The 19,791-nt window shown below is 32.0% G+C and overlaps 1 protein-coding gene across 5 annotated transcripts; it reads left to right on the top strand.

The window, feature by feature from the left end:
* Nucleotides 1-239: 239 nt before the first annotated feature.
* On the top strand, nucleotides 240-9,108 carry LOC114299827 (flap endonuclease 1). 5 transcript variants are annotated; one of them, XM_082873601.1, is made up of 10 exons: nucleotides 240-292; nucleotides 1,695-3,804; nucleotides 4,203-4,261; nucleotides 4,404-4,463; nucleotides 4,553-4,606; nucleotides 4,711-4,759; nucleotides 6,598-6,642; nucleotides 6,904-7,023; nucleotides 7,102-7,186; nucleotides 8,731-9,041. In XM_082873601.1, exons 3-10 carry the CDS (start codon nucleotides 4,230-4,232, stop codon nucleotides 8,778-8,780), a joined length of 495 nt encoding a protein of 164 aa, XP_082729727.1. In that variant the 5' UTR covers nucleotides 240-292; nucleotides 1,695-3,804; nucleotides 4,203-4,229; the 3' UTR covers nucleotides 8,781-9,041. The 5 variants fall into 5 exon arrangements, with proteins under 5 accessions (XP_082729727.1, XP_082729726.1, XP_082729730.1 ...); XM_082873600.1 differs by having other exon boundaries at nucleotides 248-386; XM_082873604.1 differs by having other exon boundaries at nucleotides 248-3,804; nucleotides 7,102-7,160; nucleotides 8,731-9,108.
* The last annotated feature ends 10,683 nt before the right edge of the window (nucleotides 9,109-19,791 follow it).

Genomic DNA, 19,791 nt, shown 5'->3' on the forward strand with positions numbered 1-19,791 from the left:
TTTTGTTATTTTGTTTGTATTACATGTATATCAAACCAAGGGCTTATTTTGTATAGAGTTAGTATTCTTCTTTTGTGTAACCAAGTGTTGACTTGGAAAGCTGTAAGCCCATAGGGCATTTTCTTTTGTTGTTAACATGTAATACAGTGTAAGAATTACTCTGATGAATAGAAATGGTTGATTTCTTTTATATCAATGTATGTTTAAAGTAATGGGTTTTATGTATTATTTTGAGGGCGTTACAAGATTGAATTTCTGGATATACTGCAAGGCGTGCAAGACCTGTATATAGGTCTGAAAGTCTTTCCCTATGCAGATTGCCCTCTGATGAAATATGCATATTCTTTGTTTCAGTGGTGGTTGTGTTTTTATACTATTACAATGAGGTAAAGGTTTTGATGGAAAAATATTTGTTATTTTTAGAAAATTTTATATTTTTGGATCTTAAGTTCCTATTCATAGGTTTATTATTTCGTATTATTTTGCAAAGGGACAGCCGTGTAATTTTTGTGGCATCAAGTATATCGCACCTCTTGTTTACATTTAATTTCATTTTCAAATTTTAAAATGTCATAACTTTTAGATATTAATTTTTGAAAGAAAAAAAGAAGAAAGTTTTTTTAGATACTCTTGTCATGATCTATCAAACAATATGCATATTGAAAATTAAATTATGAATAAAAAATATAGTATAATTTCACTGTTTGAGCTGACAATTAATATGATGAAATTTTTACAGTTTGAATATTTAAACAGTCACAGTTGTTAAGAAATATTTATATATTTGTTATGTGAAAAAAAATACATGAAATAAAAAACTTTGAAAAAAAATTTGTTCCAAAATGATGAACAAATACACATTGAAAATTTTCGGTCTTACAAAGTAAACACTAAACCATTTCCCTCATCATCAATGACACGTGTGAAAATCTTGACAAAGAAATTATCAAATTTCACTATATTTGATATATTAAAATATAGTGAAATCTCGCTATCTTGTAGCAATGAAATTTTACTTTCCTTTTTGTCTTGAAAAAATTGGTAATAAATCAAATTTAGAGAGTGTCTAACACATTAGATTTAGTGAATATTTTTTTATTGGTGAGAGTTTCACACTTTGTGAAATAATTTGGCGACAAGTCTTGTAGGACATTTTGTTTCCAATTATACCCCTAGACTTTTTTTATCTGTTTGATTTTTCATTGACTATCTGTTCAAATTTTTTATCAGATATGTTTAGTTTTTTTAACTTTTTCAATTCAAATTTCCCTTATCTATTTAAATATTTGTCTAAATAAAATTCTATCTGCTGAAATTCAAAGAGTGATTTGTTGAAATACCAAGTCAATTTTTGTTGTTTGTCTTTTTTATCTGTGTATATTACATACATACATTCATATATATGTATATCTTTATTTTATTTGTACAGATCTGTGCAAACCAAACCCTATCTATTATAAAATAATAATTTCTATCTATTCAAATCTGTTTATTTCTTTTCCCTCTCTCTCTCTCTCTCTCTCTCTCTCTCTCCCTCCCATTCTCTCTATATGTGCAATCTGTTTTATCATTATCATCAACAATAACAATACCAACACCAACGAAAACAAATTCTAATATCATTTTCTCGATGAAGAATAGCTATGAGTGTTGCAGGACTCATCTAATGCCATCTTTATCCGGTGCTCTTGCAGGAGACGCTGCAGGTGTCCCTGTGGCTGCATAAGACTTAGGTGAATTAAAACTAATTTCTCATCCATGTGCATTGAACATTGTTGCTCATTTAATATATTGAAAATGTATATGATTTTGAGAAAAATGAATGAACGTGGGAAAGAGGTGTGTATCACTAAATCAAGTTGGCCTGTGTGTCCAGGGTGAAAGTCCTGAAAAACGCACGCATACATGGGTGTTGGTTCTCGCGGATGAAATATCCGTAAAATGACAATAGTAGTGCTTGTATGGCCTACAATATCCTTGAAAGGTTGTACTGGTTTGAGATTTCCCCTTGTTTTCTATTGTAAAATAGATGATTTGATGAATTGTGATATAAACTTGGCATGTCATGGTTTTTGAAAAAGAATATAAAATATTTTGGCACTGGCATTGCATATGCATAAAACTTTATGGCTTTGTTAAGATTTATATATTGTGTTGGATTATTTCTACTGAATTTTGACTCACCCTATAACATTAACCAAACAATCACAAGACTTGATTAACTTCTTTTTAACAACCCAAGCTCTAATTCATTAATGTAAACACATAACCCAACAATTACTCAACTTTAATTCCTTTAGTTTTATCAAACTCTTAATTACAAATTATGATTTTTCACCACTATCAACAAAAACGTGATTAACTACCTCCCAATTTACCAAATCAACCCATAAAAAATTCAAAACCCTAAACCCCCTTCAAGTCTTTCCAAAATCCCATAACAAAACATGCTTTTAATGCGATAAAAACTACCAAATGTTTATCTATAATGAGGTATTGAAAAGAAGCAACAAAATCCCTTCCTTAAGCAAGAAGAGAAGAAAGTTCGAAAATCCAATTTCAAGGAAAATATGATTCACTCAGATTAAAAGGAAGCTCTCAACGTATTCTGCATTTTGATATATGGGACTGGGATAAGATTCTTACTCTAAAGAGTTGAAATCCAAGGTATAAGAGCTTGAAGCTCGAAAATGAAGGAAAAGGAGGAGGAGAGAGAGAGAGAGAGAGAGAGAGAGAGAGAGAGAGAGAGAGAGAGAGAAGAATGGGTGAAACGTGAAGAGGTTTGACAAAAAAAAGTGACTTTTAAAGATTTGATCTTGAACAGACCGCTCGAGCGGTCAAAAGTGTGCTCGAGCAGTGAATCAAGACTTGTAGTATCACAGACAATTTTGAAAAACAGAACTGGAAGGGTCTATGGACCGCTTGATCGATGAAACTTGAGCGTGAGCAAACTATGCACACAATATAGATTCGCAAAGTTTAGACGAGCATAACTTTGTTGTTTGGATTCCATTTAGGGTTGTTCTTGTGTCCAAATTGAAGCCCTGAAAATAATCTTTCCAATGGTTCTAGCCCCACATCAAGATTCAATACAACAAAAATAGTCTTTAGAGACGAAAACTAATGACGAAATTTTTTTTTATCACGAAATACGTATCTTTTAATGACGAAAATCATATTTTGTCTCAAAATATACCATTTTTGGAGATAAAAATAAAATTTCGTCACCAATCTAAATCATAATAAAAAAATTAGGTGACGAAATTATTTTTCGTCATTATTTATATTTTTTTTGTCACCAAATATTTTCCCGCTAATATTTTTGGAGGGTGCCAAAATTTTGAGACTTTTGGTGACAAAAAAATTGGTCACCAATTATAAAATTATTAATGACAAATATATTTTTGTCACCAATAATTTTTAATATTTTAATATCATTTAGTGACAAAACGATTTTTGTGGCCAATATTTTTGTTTTTGGTGAAGAAATAATTTTGTCACCAATAAATAATTTAGTCACTAAATATTTTAGGGGGGAAATAAAAATGTTTTGGCGCCTCAAACACACACAATAATTTCTTGGTTCAAACCTATTTCACACACACACACACACACACACACACACACACACACACACGTTATACTCAGTTCAAGCCTATTTCCCTCACCGCCGCTGCTACCATTGCATCAACCCACCGCCGACAGCCCTCACCGCCGCCGTTGGTTTCTCCTACCCTTGTTGCCGATCGTTAGCCCCTCCTTTCCTCACCGCCGCTATTGTGCCGATTGAAGAACACCATCGCTGTTAGTCTCTTTCTCTCTCTCTCTCTCTCGATGCTCCCTCTGATGTATTTGTCTGATGTATATGCTCTGTATACATATGAAATATGCTCTATATACATATAAAATATGCTCTGTATATGCTCTGTATAATGCTCTGTGTACATATAATGCTCTGTATACAAATTCGATGTTCCAATTGGAAACCGAAAAAAAAAACCTAATGGAAACCTGTTTTGAATTGGATTTCTCCTAGGTACAAACAATGATGTGCCTGATGGATTATCAATAGATAGGCAATTGATGCTTTAATTTTTTATATATTAAGTTATAGTGACTACCGGTGTAATTTATCCCTTTTTTTCATTTATGTGCACATACTGGTATGTTTATAGTTCAATTGGTGCTTGTCTATGATGTAGATTGTTGTGGGTCAGAATGGGACTGAAATGCTTACCAATGAGTCTGGTGAAGTAACTAGGTATAGCCTCAGTTTTGAACCAAATCAGTTTCTTATTGGAGTTCCTGCATATTCTTCTAATAGATAAAAAGTTTGATTATTTCATATTTGTAAGGTTTTTATCTATGATTTAAGCTATCATTATTGTGATTCTGTGTTGTAGTCATTTACAAGGGATGTTCGCTCGAACAATTAGGCTTCTTGAAGCTGGATTGAAGCCAGTGTAATTTCATTCATTTACCTCTCCTATATTTTGCACATTCTCTTTTGGTAAAGTTTGTCATTTGCTAAATTACCTCAACCCTGTCTCAGATATGTTTTTGATGGAAAGCCTCCCCATTTGAAAAAACAAGAGCTTGCGAAACGGTATATTTCTGATGGTTTTTTTTTGGTTACTTCTTTTGGACATGTGTAGAAGACCACAAATGTTTGATTACTATGATTTTCAAATGGTGTACTCTTTTGTACAGACACTCAAAAAGAGCAGATGCTACTGAGGACTTGAACAAGGCCTTAGTGGTAAAATGAATATTCCATGTAAAACATTCCATTATAGCATTAACTGTCTTTTCTATTATTTCCCTTTTCCCCTTTCTATTTTCATTTTGCTATAACCTGCTTTTCGCTTTTTTTTTACATAAAAAATATCATGCAATGTGCTTCCATTTTCATTGTAGACTGGAAATAAGGAACAGATTGAGAAATTCAATAAATGAACAGTAAAGGTGGGTTTTTGCAGAGTCCTCCCTTCCACCGTTTGCAATGTTTTTTTTTTTTAATCAGCTTCTACAGTTTGTTCATTATTAAGGCCCCCAACATCATATTACTCAGTAAGCTTGTCATTATTGTCAAGAGCATTTTAAAGATTGGGACATTGAAGAGTATTAGCACATTTGTCTTTTGTGTGGTGGATGCTTTTATAGTCAACTGCAAAATTTGAGCTTCTCCTTTCTATTTTGAGAGACTTGTCAGGAATATATGTAGATGCCCTTCATTTATGTGGGAACCTTCACCCATGGTGTTGTATGTATGATAGTTATTTGGTCTAGTGTTCTGGTCATATTTGATGATTAGGGGTCAAAGCCTTCTTTGTTCCTTCATGGTCTTAAGATAAAGCTTCAAACCTAGAATTTAACTCTTTTGTCATCGAACAATTGGTTAGAAGATAATAGGATTTTTGGTTTTTGATACCGAACTGAAGACAGACAAATTACGAAAATTAGGATTAAGGCTGCCTATAATGAGAATTTATTTGAAGCTTTTGATGCTTTGTTTGTTGCCTTGTGCAACCATACCATGGGTAATTTCCAAGGATTTTTAGGTTGAACAGTCCAAAATTCAACCCCAAAATCCTCCCATATTGAGACCTAATAAACCCAAACCTCTTTCCCTACCTTCTGGCCATCAATTTAACTACAAAACCAAAAGTTTGGCCATTGCTTTAAACTACAAGTACGCAGAAAATCTAGCAATCTGAAAGTTTGAAATTCAAGCCTAATTTGGTTCTTCTTTACCCACAACTGAACCCTACAAATTTCTTTGTATCATTTAAACCAATAAATCTACAAGTTTTTATTCATAATGTCATGCTTTCCATCATAAACTGTTCATGAGGCTGCTATATTTTGAGTATTCAAAGCTGTCCTGCATCACCAAGACATCATAATTTCTATTCCCTTCATAGGAACCATGTTCCAGGGTGCATAAGGGCTTTTGTATAACCGTGTTTAATGAGTAGCTAACACTCAATAATCAAGTTATAGATATACTCTCACCTCTCCATAGTGTATAAACAAGTTCTAAACATCAGCAAAGCACTAGATGTAGCAATAGGATCATTATGCAATGTTATCCTGAGAATCTCCTACAAGTAAAGCAATTGTCCCTCTATTTCAATATGGTGGTTGGTTGCTGTTCTTTTTCACCTTTTCTTTTTGGGGGATAATTTTTTCTTTTTCCTTTCCTTTTCTTGAGAATCTCCTACAAGTAAGAGGATATGTTAATGTGCACATGCTGTTGAGGGCCATGTCCTCCTTGGTATGAGTTGGTGCCTGTAAAAAACTTCTAAGGCTCATGGGAGTGCCTGTAATTGAGGTGACAATCCGAAAATAATTTAGTTCTGGTATGAGTTGGTGCAGCAAGTATTGAAATAGTTTCCTATTTTACTGTAATGGTAATTTTATTTATTTATTTATTTATTTTTTGGCTAAGTACTGTAATGGTTTTTTTGGGTTGCACTGATTAGGTACTTCCTTTTCTACACACACACAGACACAAACAAAAATTTAAATAAAAAAATAAAGAAAGAAACCGAGTAAAGTTAAATTTACTTGCATGTTGTTGTTGGGTTTTCTTAGGCTCCTTCAGAAGCACAGTGTGCTGCTATTTGCAAATCTGGAAAGGTAAAGGTCTCACTTTTTATGAAAATTTGTTATTTTGGGGTGTCTTATTATGTCATATAGAAATTAAATGTACAACTAAATTGTTTTTACTTCTTATCATCATCATAATCATCTGTAATGAACTCATACGAGGAGATAGATTTGTGATTTCAAATTATATTGAAATGAATTGATGCATTCCATTTGCACAAGATGCACTTATGTTCCCTTGATAAATGAAATGTGAGAAATTTATGGTAAACATCTGTGTGTGTGTGTCAGGTTTATGCAGTTGCCTCTGAAGACATGGATTCTCTAACTTTTGGAGCTCCTAGATTTCTTTGCCATTTAATGGATCCAAGCTCAAAAAAAGTCCCAGTGACGGAATTTGAAGTTTCAAAGGTGCATAAGAACATTGAACTCAGTTGTGGCTGCTCAATATTTTGAATTAGTATTTCCACAACTGATCTTGTTTTCCAGGTTTTGGAGAAGCTAAATCTTACCATGGATCAATTCATCGACTTGTGCATTCTTTCTAGGTGTGATTATTGTGATAGCATTCGGGGTAATATAATTTCTTACTGACATCATTATTGTGAAGAATATTACAGCTTTCTGTCTGTTCAGTTAGTAGTTGATAGAAGCATCATGTGATGCATGTTTGTTTTATTAGTTTTGAAAGTTAAATTAAACTTTTCCTAAAAGAAAAAAGGAGCTAAATGTCAATTTATGTTGGGATACAACTTGTGATCAATGCATTCTTCCTTCCGTTACCACATTTTGGGCTATTAGTAATGGGGTTGGGTTATATTAGGAAAGCATGGATGCAGTAACTAGTACAAACATAGATACAAGGCATCAAAATGGCTTAACACAAGACCCAACACAAGAAGTAATGAAAAAGTAGGATACAAAACATGGAAGCATATGGCCTATGAAGGCAGACATATGACACAACACGGAACTAGCACGGGACTCCCGCTTTGAAAACTAAGTCCAAAAATGCACTTTCTTACATTTAAGCTTGAAAATAGACCTTCGGGGGCCAAAATCGTGCAACAGCCACGAGACGGCCCGGGAAACACCTTAAACAGCTCGGGAGGGGACCAATGTGAGTTGTGAAAACTTACGGAACTAGCATGGGACTCCCGGTTTGAAAACGAAGTCCAAAAATGCACTTTTTCACACTTAAGCTTGAAAATAGGCCACCAAAGGCCAAAATCGTGCAACAGCCATAGGACGGCCTACGGAACACCTCAAACACCTCGAGAGGGACCAATGTAAGTTGTGAAACCTTACTGAACTAGCACGGGAGTCCCAGTTTGAAAACTAAGTCCAAAAATACATTTTTTCACACTTAAGCTTGAAAATAGGCCACCGGATGCCAAAATCGTGGAACAGCCACGAGACAGCTTGGGGAATATTTCAAACACCTTGGGAGGGACCAATGTGAGTTGTGAAAACTTACGGAACTAGCACGGGACTTCCGGTTTGAAAACTAAGTCCAAAAAGACACTTTTTCACACTTAAGCTTGAAAATGGGCCACCAGAGGCCAAATTAGTGCAACAGCCATAGGACAGCCCGGGGAACACCTCTAACACTTCAGGAGGGACCAATGTGAGTTGTGGAAACTTACCGAACTAGCACGGGACTCCCGGTTTGAAAACTAAGTCGAAAAATGTATTTTTTCACACTTAAGCTTGAAAATAGGCCACCGAAGGCCAAATTCGTGCAACAAACACAAGACGACCCGGGGAACACCTCAAACACCTCGGGAGGGACCAATGTGAGTTGTGGAAACTTACAGAACGAGCACGGGACTCCCGGTTTGAAAACTAAGTCCAAAATTGTACTTTTTTACACTTAAGCTTGAAAATAGACCTTCGGGGGCTAAAATCGTGCAACAGCTACGGGACGGCCCGGAGAACACCTCAAACACGTCGGGAGGGACTAATGTAAGTTGTGGAAATTTACGGAACTTGCACCGGACTCCCGATTTAAAAACTAATTCGAAAAATGCATGTTAAATTGTATATTTTATGAATAAGATAATAATTGTCTAACTTGCATTTTTTTTTTTTTTTTTTTTGTGTTTCATTTTTTTGCAGATTCGAGATTTGATATGGACATGTTTGGTAATTTGGAGGGCAGATGGTAGCTCATTTTGTGTTTTTGTTCATATTACCTTACATGTGTTTTGGTTGCGTTGTAAATTTTCTATTTTTGTTGGTATTACTAGGCATGTTGAGTAATCCGCCATTGATATTTTATTTTTGTTGATATTAGTAGACATGTTCTTTGTTGGATATTAGGAGATGTGTTTGGTAATCCGCATGCGGTTGATATTATATTTTTGTGGATATTAATAGACGTTTTTTGTGGATATTAGGAGACATGTTTATAATCCGCATATAGTTCATATTGTATTTTTGTGGATAGTGCTGAAATTCAATTGTGATGTTTATGAAAATGAACAGATTTCTGTATTGATTTGTAATAGATATTTTATTGAACATGTTATTGAAATGCTCAGGGAATCGTTACTGAAAAGAAAAAATTTCGGAAGAAAATAGTATCTTCATTTTCAAAATTTTTAATTTTTATTAGCGACGAAATAAAAAATGTCGCTATTAGTTTTCAAAAAGCATGACGAATAATTTTGTCACTAATGATACAATACCAAACAAATAATTTCGTCACATTCGCTGAATATTTCGTAGCTAACTTGAAATATTTGGTGACAATATTTTTTGTCATTGAAGAATTTTCTTTTTTGCTCATTTTAGTGACAATTTTTTTTGTCACCTTAATCCATATCGTTGGTGAGGAAAACTTTCGTCACTAAATATATTTGGTGACGAAATATTTCGTCGTGAAAAATAATTAAAATAAAATATTATTTAGTTTTGGCTACGAAATTGATGTTATAGAAGACGAAAAATTAAACATTCGGAGACGAAACATTTCGCCGCCAAAAATCAAAAATAGGTGACGAAACTGTTTTTCGTCACCAGGTACTTTTTGTGACGACGTATAGGCCACGAACGCGGTGGCAAATTTTTTTCGTCGCAGATCACTTTAGTGACGAAAATTTGATGTTTTGAGACAAAATCAGTCTGTCACCAAAGACCTTTTTTGTTCTAGTGAAAGTGTGGAGAGAGAAAGTGATAAAAGAGTCAAGACTACTCAAGAACAACTATTTGAATTTGGTGTTTTTGATCAAGTCTCATCCAACCATTATGGTAACGCCTCAACCAAGGCTCACATATCGATTAAGAAGATTCTCAATTATGATAATCAAAGAATCAAATATAATTCCATTATATTAAGAAGTACAGAGTGCTACAAACGACACCTAGGTGTATACTTATAACATTGAGTATCATGATTATTTTTATCTATGAGGAGTTATTGTTTAGAATCATTGTGAATCCCCTACTGGATCTTTGTGTTCATCCCATGTTACTAAACTATTTTCAGGTACGGAGCATGTTGCATCCTTTAAGGATCAAGAAGTTATTTTTATCGAGAACATATTCTTTGTTCATTGTCGGTAAAGTGTTTACTATTGTAGAAATGATATTATTCTTACTTTGTAATTATTTTTTTTTTTTTAATATTCAATGTAAGTCTAAAGACATAGATCATAATTTGTGATATTGTAAGTTCCATATCTATATTATTCGAAAGAGAACACTTTTTATTTATTTATTTGCATTCTTATTTCCGCACTGGTGTTATGTAATTGGACTTTAGTAAGGAATTTGGTAATTTATGCGAGTGATAAACAGTTAGAGGCATTACAACTCCTAAAACTAACTTCTGTTAAAAATTAGACAAAAATAACACATTAACAATCATGCAGCATAAATATTTTTTATTGTATATAACTTACACCCTAACATAAACTTAAACCATAATATACTAATATATTTTTTATACTACGTGATAGTTATCATAACATTTTTAATCTAATTTTGAACAAAATTTAATTTTAAGAATAGATTGAGAAAAATTTAAAATATTTTAAAAAACTCTTTAACAACGGTGAAATATAACCTTTTCCATCCCCATGCCAAACAGAGAGACCTTGAGTTCCTGCGTTGACTCAGACGAGTCAGACACAGCACACAAATAGAGAGAGTTAGGTTCGGTAGGACCGGTCCAATCCAGTGCTGTGCTTGAGTTGAGAGAGCTTGAGTTGAGGAGGCTCCGTGGAACCATCTCCATCATTGTTGCCAAGAAAGAGAGGTGGTCACAGATCGTTGAATAGTTGAGTAATTATAGTGAGGGGGCAAACCGTTGAATCGTTTTATGCTCGATTGCGTGAATCAGCTTCGGCTTCGGCTTCAGCTTCTTCCACTCCTTTGCTTATATTCCTATCGACTTCTGATGTCGATTCTCTTTGTGCTTTGAAGATTGTTGGTCATGTTCTTGTATCCGATTTGTTTAGATATGCTTGTTACCCAGTTTCGAGTTTTAATGGGACTTTTTCCAAAATAAGTTAAAAAACTAGGCTTAATTTGAGCGGAATTCCTAAAATAGGTTGAAACGTTATTAGAAACCACGCTTTCACAATATTTTTGCCCCAGGCGTGGTAAAATTGTAAAATCATAAAAACGCTGTTGCAAAGCACGTTTTTAATTAAGAAAGCGTAGTTACAAACCACGCTTTTAAGGAAATCTGTGTTATAAAGAAAGCGTGGTTATCATCCACACTTTTAAATAAAATTTAGTTTTTACAGAAAACGTGGTTCGTAATCACGCTTTTAAACTTCAACCAATCCATTGATTATTGTTATTATTATTATTCAATCTACATTCTATAATTTACTCAGTCATCTTGTAGATCTCTATATATAAATTATTCATATAAAATATCGTATTGATAAACAATCTTAACTACCAAGTTTTATTATTTTAATATTTAAAAATAAATTATGTAATTTTGAAATTATGTTTCGCATCCATTATTTTTTTTAAAAAAATGATAAAATTATATGTACGATTATTAGATCAATTTGATATTTACATAAATAATTTATACATAAAATTTTTAAAAAATAAACAACATGTATTGTCTAAAGAGTAGTGAATTGTCTAAAAAATATAAATTAAATATTTGTTTAATTTACCTGATATTCTTTAAATTGTTATTTAAATATAAATTTTTAAATTAAAATTTTATTTTGTTATATAATTCAAATATAATTTAAAAAGGATCGATGATAGACAAAAATAAAAACAACAAATAAAAAATTAAAAAAAAAGAAGAAAATAATGGTCTCGAGACACGCACCCTCCCCAGAGAACATTTTTCGTAGTTTCAGAGAGATTTTGTCAGGGCTTTTCCCAAACTAAGCCTACTTTTGCGGAATTTTCGAAACTAAATATTTGTTGTTCCTTTAAATTTTTGTTGCCAAGAAATATTTAAATAAAACTTCACACATCATATACAAAGTATCTAATATGCTAATTACTACTAGTAACAGGAAAACAAAATAAAGGTATGACTATAACACTTATAACACTTTAGAATGACGTAACTAGTTCAAACATAAGTATCCCACAAAAATAATTTGTGGAAACATTCAATATAACACAATACATAAAATAAAGTGACGAGTACAATACTTAACAGTTACATAGATAAATATTAGACAAACCTTTCACAAACTCATTGTCGAAAGAGTTATTTTAACACACATAACACATAATTATGGATAACCTAATATAGTTTAGTAGACAAATAGACGCCTAATCCTCGCTCAAATCGGCAATCTCAGAGTCTGAACAATCAGAGAGCTCAGGGTCAGAGAGAAGTGTAGGATCATCCATGATAGTCGCAGCATTTGGTGCTGTTCCGTTCTTCTTGGTATCCGACTTAAGTATAGATAGTTTCATATCGCGGGCTGACCTACGGTGCATTTGAGAAATCTCACATCAAAGTCTTTCACATAGTCGATCAAAATTATCTGGATCTTCCTTTTGGATCTGAACTGAATGTGCTTTCGACACCTTCAGTTGATTTTCCTGACATAATCTTTCCATTTGCACTCGCTCTATAAATAGTGCGGGCCACTTCAGAAGTCTTGCGTTTGCTAAACCATATCCTGTTTGATTATCAGATGGATCCTCCACGAAACCACATGGATCTCGATAGTACTTGGGCATGACAAAATATCGCTTCCCAAACCTATCATGATAAGCACAAGAGGCATCTAACAAAGTAAATGGTGTTTCATCTTCAGCATCGCCACTTCCCCTTCCCGTTCATTTTCCTCGGCGTGAACTCTCACCTCTTTCGACGTTCCTACACCCTACGAGTCCCCTTTCTGTTCCTCTTTCTCGTCGTGAACTCTCACCTCTGCGATTCCTACCCCCCGCCGTGAATCTATACTCCATTTGATTTTTTCTCAATAGATGAATGATAGTTTCCTAGGACGAACTGAGTGGAAAGGTTGTGTGTTTACCATCACTCCTTCAGTCCTTTATATAGTTGTTTGTCAACATTATTGCCATGTGGTTGTATTAATGTGACTTAGATGAATTTTGAAATGTGAGGAAAAAACAAAGCATCTAAGTCGCTCTGCACATAGTCACATGCATCACTGCATGTGAGGAAAAAAGTCACAAAGTATATAGTTTACAAAGTCAGAAAGTCACATGCATCACTGCATTACTGCATAAAGTCACATGCATCACTGCATCACTGCACAAAGTCACATGCATCACTGCATCTGAGGAAAAAAGTCACATGCATCACTACATTGCTGCACAAAGTCACATAGCATTTAATGAAAAAACAAAGCATACAATTTATTACGTCTGTTAAAGTCACTGCATCACTAAGAAATGTTGGACGTATCACTGCGCCGAGCTACAATTTATTATCGTACCACAGCTACTGTGCCCATGTGAATTTCTACAATTCATAATGGAATGAGGGGGTGTCAGAACAAAACAATTTATTAGATGAGTTATTGTTAGATGTATAATATATTAAATCTTGTGTTTTCTCATAAAAAAATAAATAAATATAAAAATAAACAATTAAGACTTGTACTAAAATTTAAATTTCATATTGTAATTTTGACACAAATAGACATGCAATGTATTCTGTTATATAGATGAAGGATGTCACATTTAAAAATAAAATCAAAAAAAAAAGAAAAAAAGAACGCTCCCTGCATACAATCACTATCACATTTAATATTTGCTTAAGGATTTTTTTTCTTATTAATCAAACCGACTAACATTGTTAAATAATTCTTTTTATTTATCAAAAACTATCTACAAATTTAAATATAAAATTATAAATTCATAACATTTGCACCTATTTCTGAGTTACATGAATTAGGTATATTTTACATTTGTTAGAAAACTAATATACTACCAAAAAAAAAAAAAAAACTCCCTTTTTGTCCTCTTCAACAACTTTTATGGGAAGAGCTCATCATAGGTCCACGTAGAAGAAAAATCTCAATCCAACCCATAGGAACACACCACACTATTCTATTTCGTGCAGTGTACCTAAAAATTTAAATAAATTACATACAAAATTCAAATATAATAACTTAATTGAGTTTTGAATAGAGATGATAATTTTTCCCAATATCACTTCAATGAGAAAATAGGGTGGGGACGCGGAAATTATATTTTCACACACTTAATTAATTCAGTACACATCTTTTTTGTTAATTTTTTTATTACATTTCTATCCTTTAATCAAATTACCAACACACCCCTCATTTTCTCCCTCCCTCCCTCCCTCCCAACTCAACCCTAACCTTTGCCATTTCTTACCACCTGTAGTCACCTCCCTCCCTTCCAACCATCACCACCTTCATAGCATTCCTTTCCTCTTGCCCGGCATCCATTACATAGATCATCTCCATTATACAAATCAAAGTTTTAATTTGTGTATGGTGTAAAATGATGTGTATTGAGACAAAATTAAAAGTTATAATTTGTGTATGGTATAAAATGAATAAATGGTATATACTAAGATAAGTAAGGATGTTTAAATAGAATTACCTATGGGGACGCATTTTCCTCTTCTCACCCCCATCTCCATTATACTAATCAAATATAGTTTTATATAATATATATGATTTCATTTTTTTTTTAAAATACAATAACACTAAAACACTTGAATTTTTTACATTTTATACTAAGTTCAAAATTAAAATATTCTTAATAAGCCTCACTCAAATGGAGTCCAACTCCAAAATGTCCAAAATTATTATTTTTAATTCAACTAGCAACCAAACCGAAAAAATAAAAAAAATAAAAAATAAAAAATAAAAAGAGTAATGTTTAATTAGTAATTTTGCAGTTTATTATATTATCCATTGAAAAGGATATAATAGATAAGCTTCATTATGCAAGTTTAATTAGTAACTTTGCAATTAAAAATATACGAAGAGTAACATTTAAGTGAAATTTTGTTGCATTTAAATTATTGTTTTCATATAATTTTATATTTTTAAAAATTGTGTACAGAATTTTGGTAAACTATGATGTAACATTTAACAAAATATATGTATTGATATTACCAATACGATCATATTTATCAATCAATATCCGACAATGTCAATAAATATATTGATAAATAACGGTATTCAAAGTGTAAAATCTAAAATCTCGACACTAAATGGATTAAATAACGACTAATAATTCAAACCCTAATTGTGCTAGCGATTTATACCTATAATTACAGATTATTTCCACTTGGAAAGGCCGAAACATGGACATCACTAACTCCCAAAATCATGGGTTAAATTGTGTACTAACTCCCAAAATACAGATTATTTATTTATTTTTATCTTTTTCAGTTCTTGAAATGATTCCTTAATATCTTAATTTGTATACACAAATTTTAGTAATTATGTTCAAACAATACTAATAAATATAAAAAATAATTAAAAAAAAAGTATTTAAGAGAGTTTAAAAGAATTATTCATTCTCTCTTGCACTAATTTTTATACAGAATTTACAATTTTTATAAGATTCTTATTATCTGTTTTAAGAGAGTTTAAATTTTTTATTTTTCATTATTTTTGTAAACATTTGTCAGACACTCAAAAAGTAAAAACCCTTCTCAACTATTAATGATTCTACTCATCTTTAAACTCGTATATTTTATCCTTCAATTACAAAAATGCATTATTTTCACCTCTTAAAAAGAATAACATTTGTCCTATCTTAAAAAAAAAAAAAAAACCATTTGTACAAGTTTTATAATTGGGAGTCAAAGTATATAAGTTCATAAATAAGGAGTGGTAAACTAATATTTGCTAATAATTAAAGTAATCTTGGTGTAATTAACCAAGAAAAATAATATCAAATGATCGGGCTTTACAATTTCAATGATGCTAGGAATACAAAAATCAAGTATGGAATCGGCCACAAAGGTGTATAAATGAATACTTTTAAGACTTGTTGGTGAAACTTACTTTTACAAGATCTTATCTATTTATTTATTTTTTGTGTCTAATTTTATGTTTAGATTATGAATTCTCAGACTTACTGTTAAAATTTTGGAGAAAGTATAATTATATTGTGAAGAAAAGCTATGCAAATAACTTCAAGCCTAAGTTATGCATTTAATTTCACATGATTTGGGTGGGAGAGAGGTGGGTGTTGTGAGGCGATTGACAGCATTGGTGCTGTGCCCCTAAACGCCGCAGTTTGTCGAATATTTTCGAACTCTTCCCTCAAGTCTACCTCCTGAGGTGACGCCAACTTGTTGTTTCTCCCTATTTAAACAAATATAGGTTTCATTTGACTAAGTTGGTTGAGATTAAAAAAGTATAAAAAAAAAAATAAAATAGACTAAATAAGTTAACAAACAAAATGTTATATCTAAACAATAATTATTTTATTTTTTCTCACAAAAGTCAAAAAAAAAAAAAAAAAATTTGCCAAACAAACTTTTTAGTTCCAAGCTAAAAAAATCTCAACTCTAAAAAATCAACTAATTTTTTTTTACCAAACGACAACATACTAACGTCCATTTTCTTTCAATTATCAATGCCAACTCCATTTCATGTTTTAAATTCGTCAAATAATGTAATTAGATAGTTGGGTATAGATTAACTCAATGGATTAACTTTTTAACAAGTTCAATTGACGAGTTTGGGGGGTTTATTATAGATCATATCTTGATAATTCAAATTATTCATTTCTTAGAATTCTCAATGTATATCATCCATGAAAAAAAAAAATTAAGTCGATCTAATAATCGTAACCATTTTATTTTATTGCGTTTTTTTCTAAAAAAATGGACAACATGCATGTTTTGAAAATAAACCATATATTTTTTTGGACACAGACACCATAAAATAAAAATGCTACGATTATTAGATAAATGTAATTTTTTATAGATGAAATATATGAAATGTCTAAAAAAATTAACGATTTAGATCACTGAAATGAGATTACTATTGAGCCCCACGAGCCTTTCAACTCAATCCTAATGTAAGTAAAACGTAATCAAAATTTATCCTAAAAGTAAAACGTAAGGTGTAGAGTTAAAGTTAGGGTGTTGTGAGTTATATGTAAAATAAATTTTCTTTACATATTTAATTTTTGGATAATGTTTTTGGGTACGTGGCTCAATAGTATTTGATTATGTACATATATGATAAAAGCAATGATATAGAAATAAAACCAATGGAGAATTATATGGTGCACACTCTTTAAAAATGTATGTATCATATGCCTTATAACCTATTGTGGTGTTAGTGATGGCATTATTGTAGTGGTGATCCAAAAGGTCTTTAGTTATGTCTTATGTGGCGTTTGATTATAAATTTTTTTTTTTATTTTTATTTTTTTTAGTTATGACTGAATAAGATTTTGTTATAACATTTGTGGCAAGTAACATTACAATTAATGTCTTAACTAAAATATCTAGCATTACCCAAAATGAATACACAGTTTTGTAACACTTCGATTTTGTAATTTTAAAACAAAAAATTCATTAAGATGGCTTATATTTTCAAAATTGCCACAATTACATCATTTCTGTCAAAAATTTTGTAAATACATTTTGTATTAATATCTTTTCTCATATAATAATCACAAATTATGGCATAAAATGGATTTGGCATTGTGGACAACAAATGGAAGTAAGTATAAGCCAAAAGCAGTGGATTTGGCCTACGAACGTAGACCTAATGACGAGTTCAAAAATATCTATCAAACTACGTCGTTTAGGGGGCACATCACCAACGCTGTGAACTCCCTCACAGCACCCACCCCGCGTCCGATTTGGGTCGCACACCTATTGTGAACCAGTAGAGTAAAAAATGCATATATGCAATAGAACTGGACTAAAATATTAAGATTTAAATACAACCTAATTATTTGTTTTATATTGTATTCATTTTTTGTTTTTATTTTTCAAAAAATACAGTTTGTATACTTGTAACGCTCAATTTTCATACCCAAATGATAATACAATAATCATGGCCGTTTTTAAGGAAAACCAATCAGACAATCCCACACTTGCATTACATAATGTAAATAGTTCCTCATGCGATAATACATTAATCTGACAACAAGTAAAGGAACAAATAAATACCTCAAAGGGTTTACAAGTTTCCAAGGCTTAAGCCCAGTTACACATAACGGTTATTCAAACCCATACAATTATAGCCTTGGCTTACAAAACAGAGTCACGCAAAATGAGAACATTATACTCCCAACACACACACTTCCACGCCTTCAGTTAGGCGTAATCACCACATCTTTTCCTGCACAAAAATCCCATAGGGTGAGCATAAAGCTCAGTAGGAAATCCTTAACAAAGTATATACATTTTATACAAATCTCAAGAGATGAGATGAATGTATATGCCATGCTGTGCCTTTTTACAGACAAATCACATCTTCATCTTTTGAAAACCATCATGCTCAATGATGCCATGCAATTTCCATTGTTCAAAGCTTAACAATTTAACTCAAGGGGCAGTAAATACAACTCTGGTAATCCCAGGTCGGTGTCTGCAAGTAGACCATACAAGTGCTACAAATTTTTTATTTTTACCAGTATCAACTGGAAGGCTCAACGCCTTTCATCTATCATTTTTACCAGTATTAACTGGAAGGCTCGACACCTATCCTCTTCACCACCATTCAAGACTTACCACTATATTTACCCTAAAATCATTTCATGAAAACTTGTTTCTCAACATTCATTTCTAAATGTAAAGTTTTCAAATCAAATTTCAAAGCTCTTCATTATCAAATGAATTGATATGCCAATGCAATGATTAATAATATAATGCAATATTTCTTCCACTTTCAATACTCCCACGCAATATTTTCATTGTAATCAAAATTCACATTTCTCATTTCAATGCAATTTCACAAGATGAATAAACACTTTTATTTCAATTCATCAAAGGGATAACATAATTCTCACATTTCAAACAATCTTAACAATTTAGTCATCTCAAGACTATATTAATGCTTTTAAACAACAATTCCCAAAACTTCAACAATTCCCATATTCCATGAAAACATAATTTATACGTAAATAAATAAACAATTTTCTAACATCATTTATTTTAGCACACAAAATAAATATAACATCTTCCAAAGATTTTCAACGTCTTTCTAAAAACCCCCCAATTTCTAGGTTTTCTCACAAAAAACCATTCATCTTCAAATATTGGAGAAGATCTCACCAAAAACATCTTTCTTTCACCAACATAGTCCAAAACCCTCAATTTCCATTTTAAAAGAAACAAGAAAGAAACCCACTTTTAAAATCACTCATTTTCTTGAATCAACAAACCATTTTCCAAAAAAAAAAAAAAAAAAAAAAAAATCAAGGGATGATTTCAAAAATCATCTAGATCTTACAAAAACATATATGTAACTCAAAGAAAATCCCTACCTCAAACTTAGAAGGGAAGATGAGCATAACAAGGTTGAAACTCCAAAGTTGTTGAAACCAACTTCTACTTGGATCAAAACGAAGCTCTTGATAAGCTCTACACTTAATCTCAAAGGAGTAAGGCAAGAAGATGCTTCCAAGTGAGTAGATCTAAAGATTTTTGAGTAAAAAATGATTTTGGAGAGGATGGAAGAGTCTCACGGCTTGAAGAAGGAAAAAGAGAAGAAAATGTAAAGAATAGGTTAAGTGATAGACTTATTT

The sequence above is a fragment of the Camellia sinensis genome, chromosome 6 (genome assembly GCF_055761805.1).
Source record: "Camellia sinensis isolate YWXY chromosome 6, ASM5576180v1, whole genome shotgun sequence".
NCBI classification, from domain to species: Eukaryota; Viridiplantae; Streptophyta; class Magnoliopsida; order Ericales; family Theaceae; genus Camellia; species Camellia sinensis.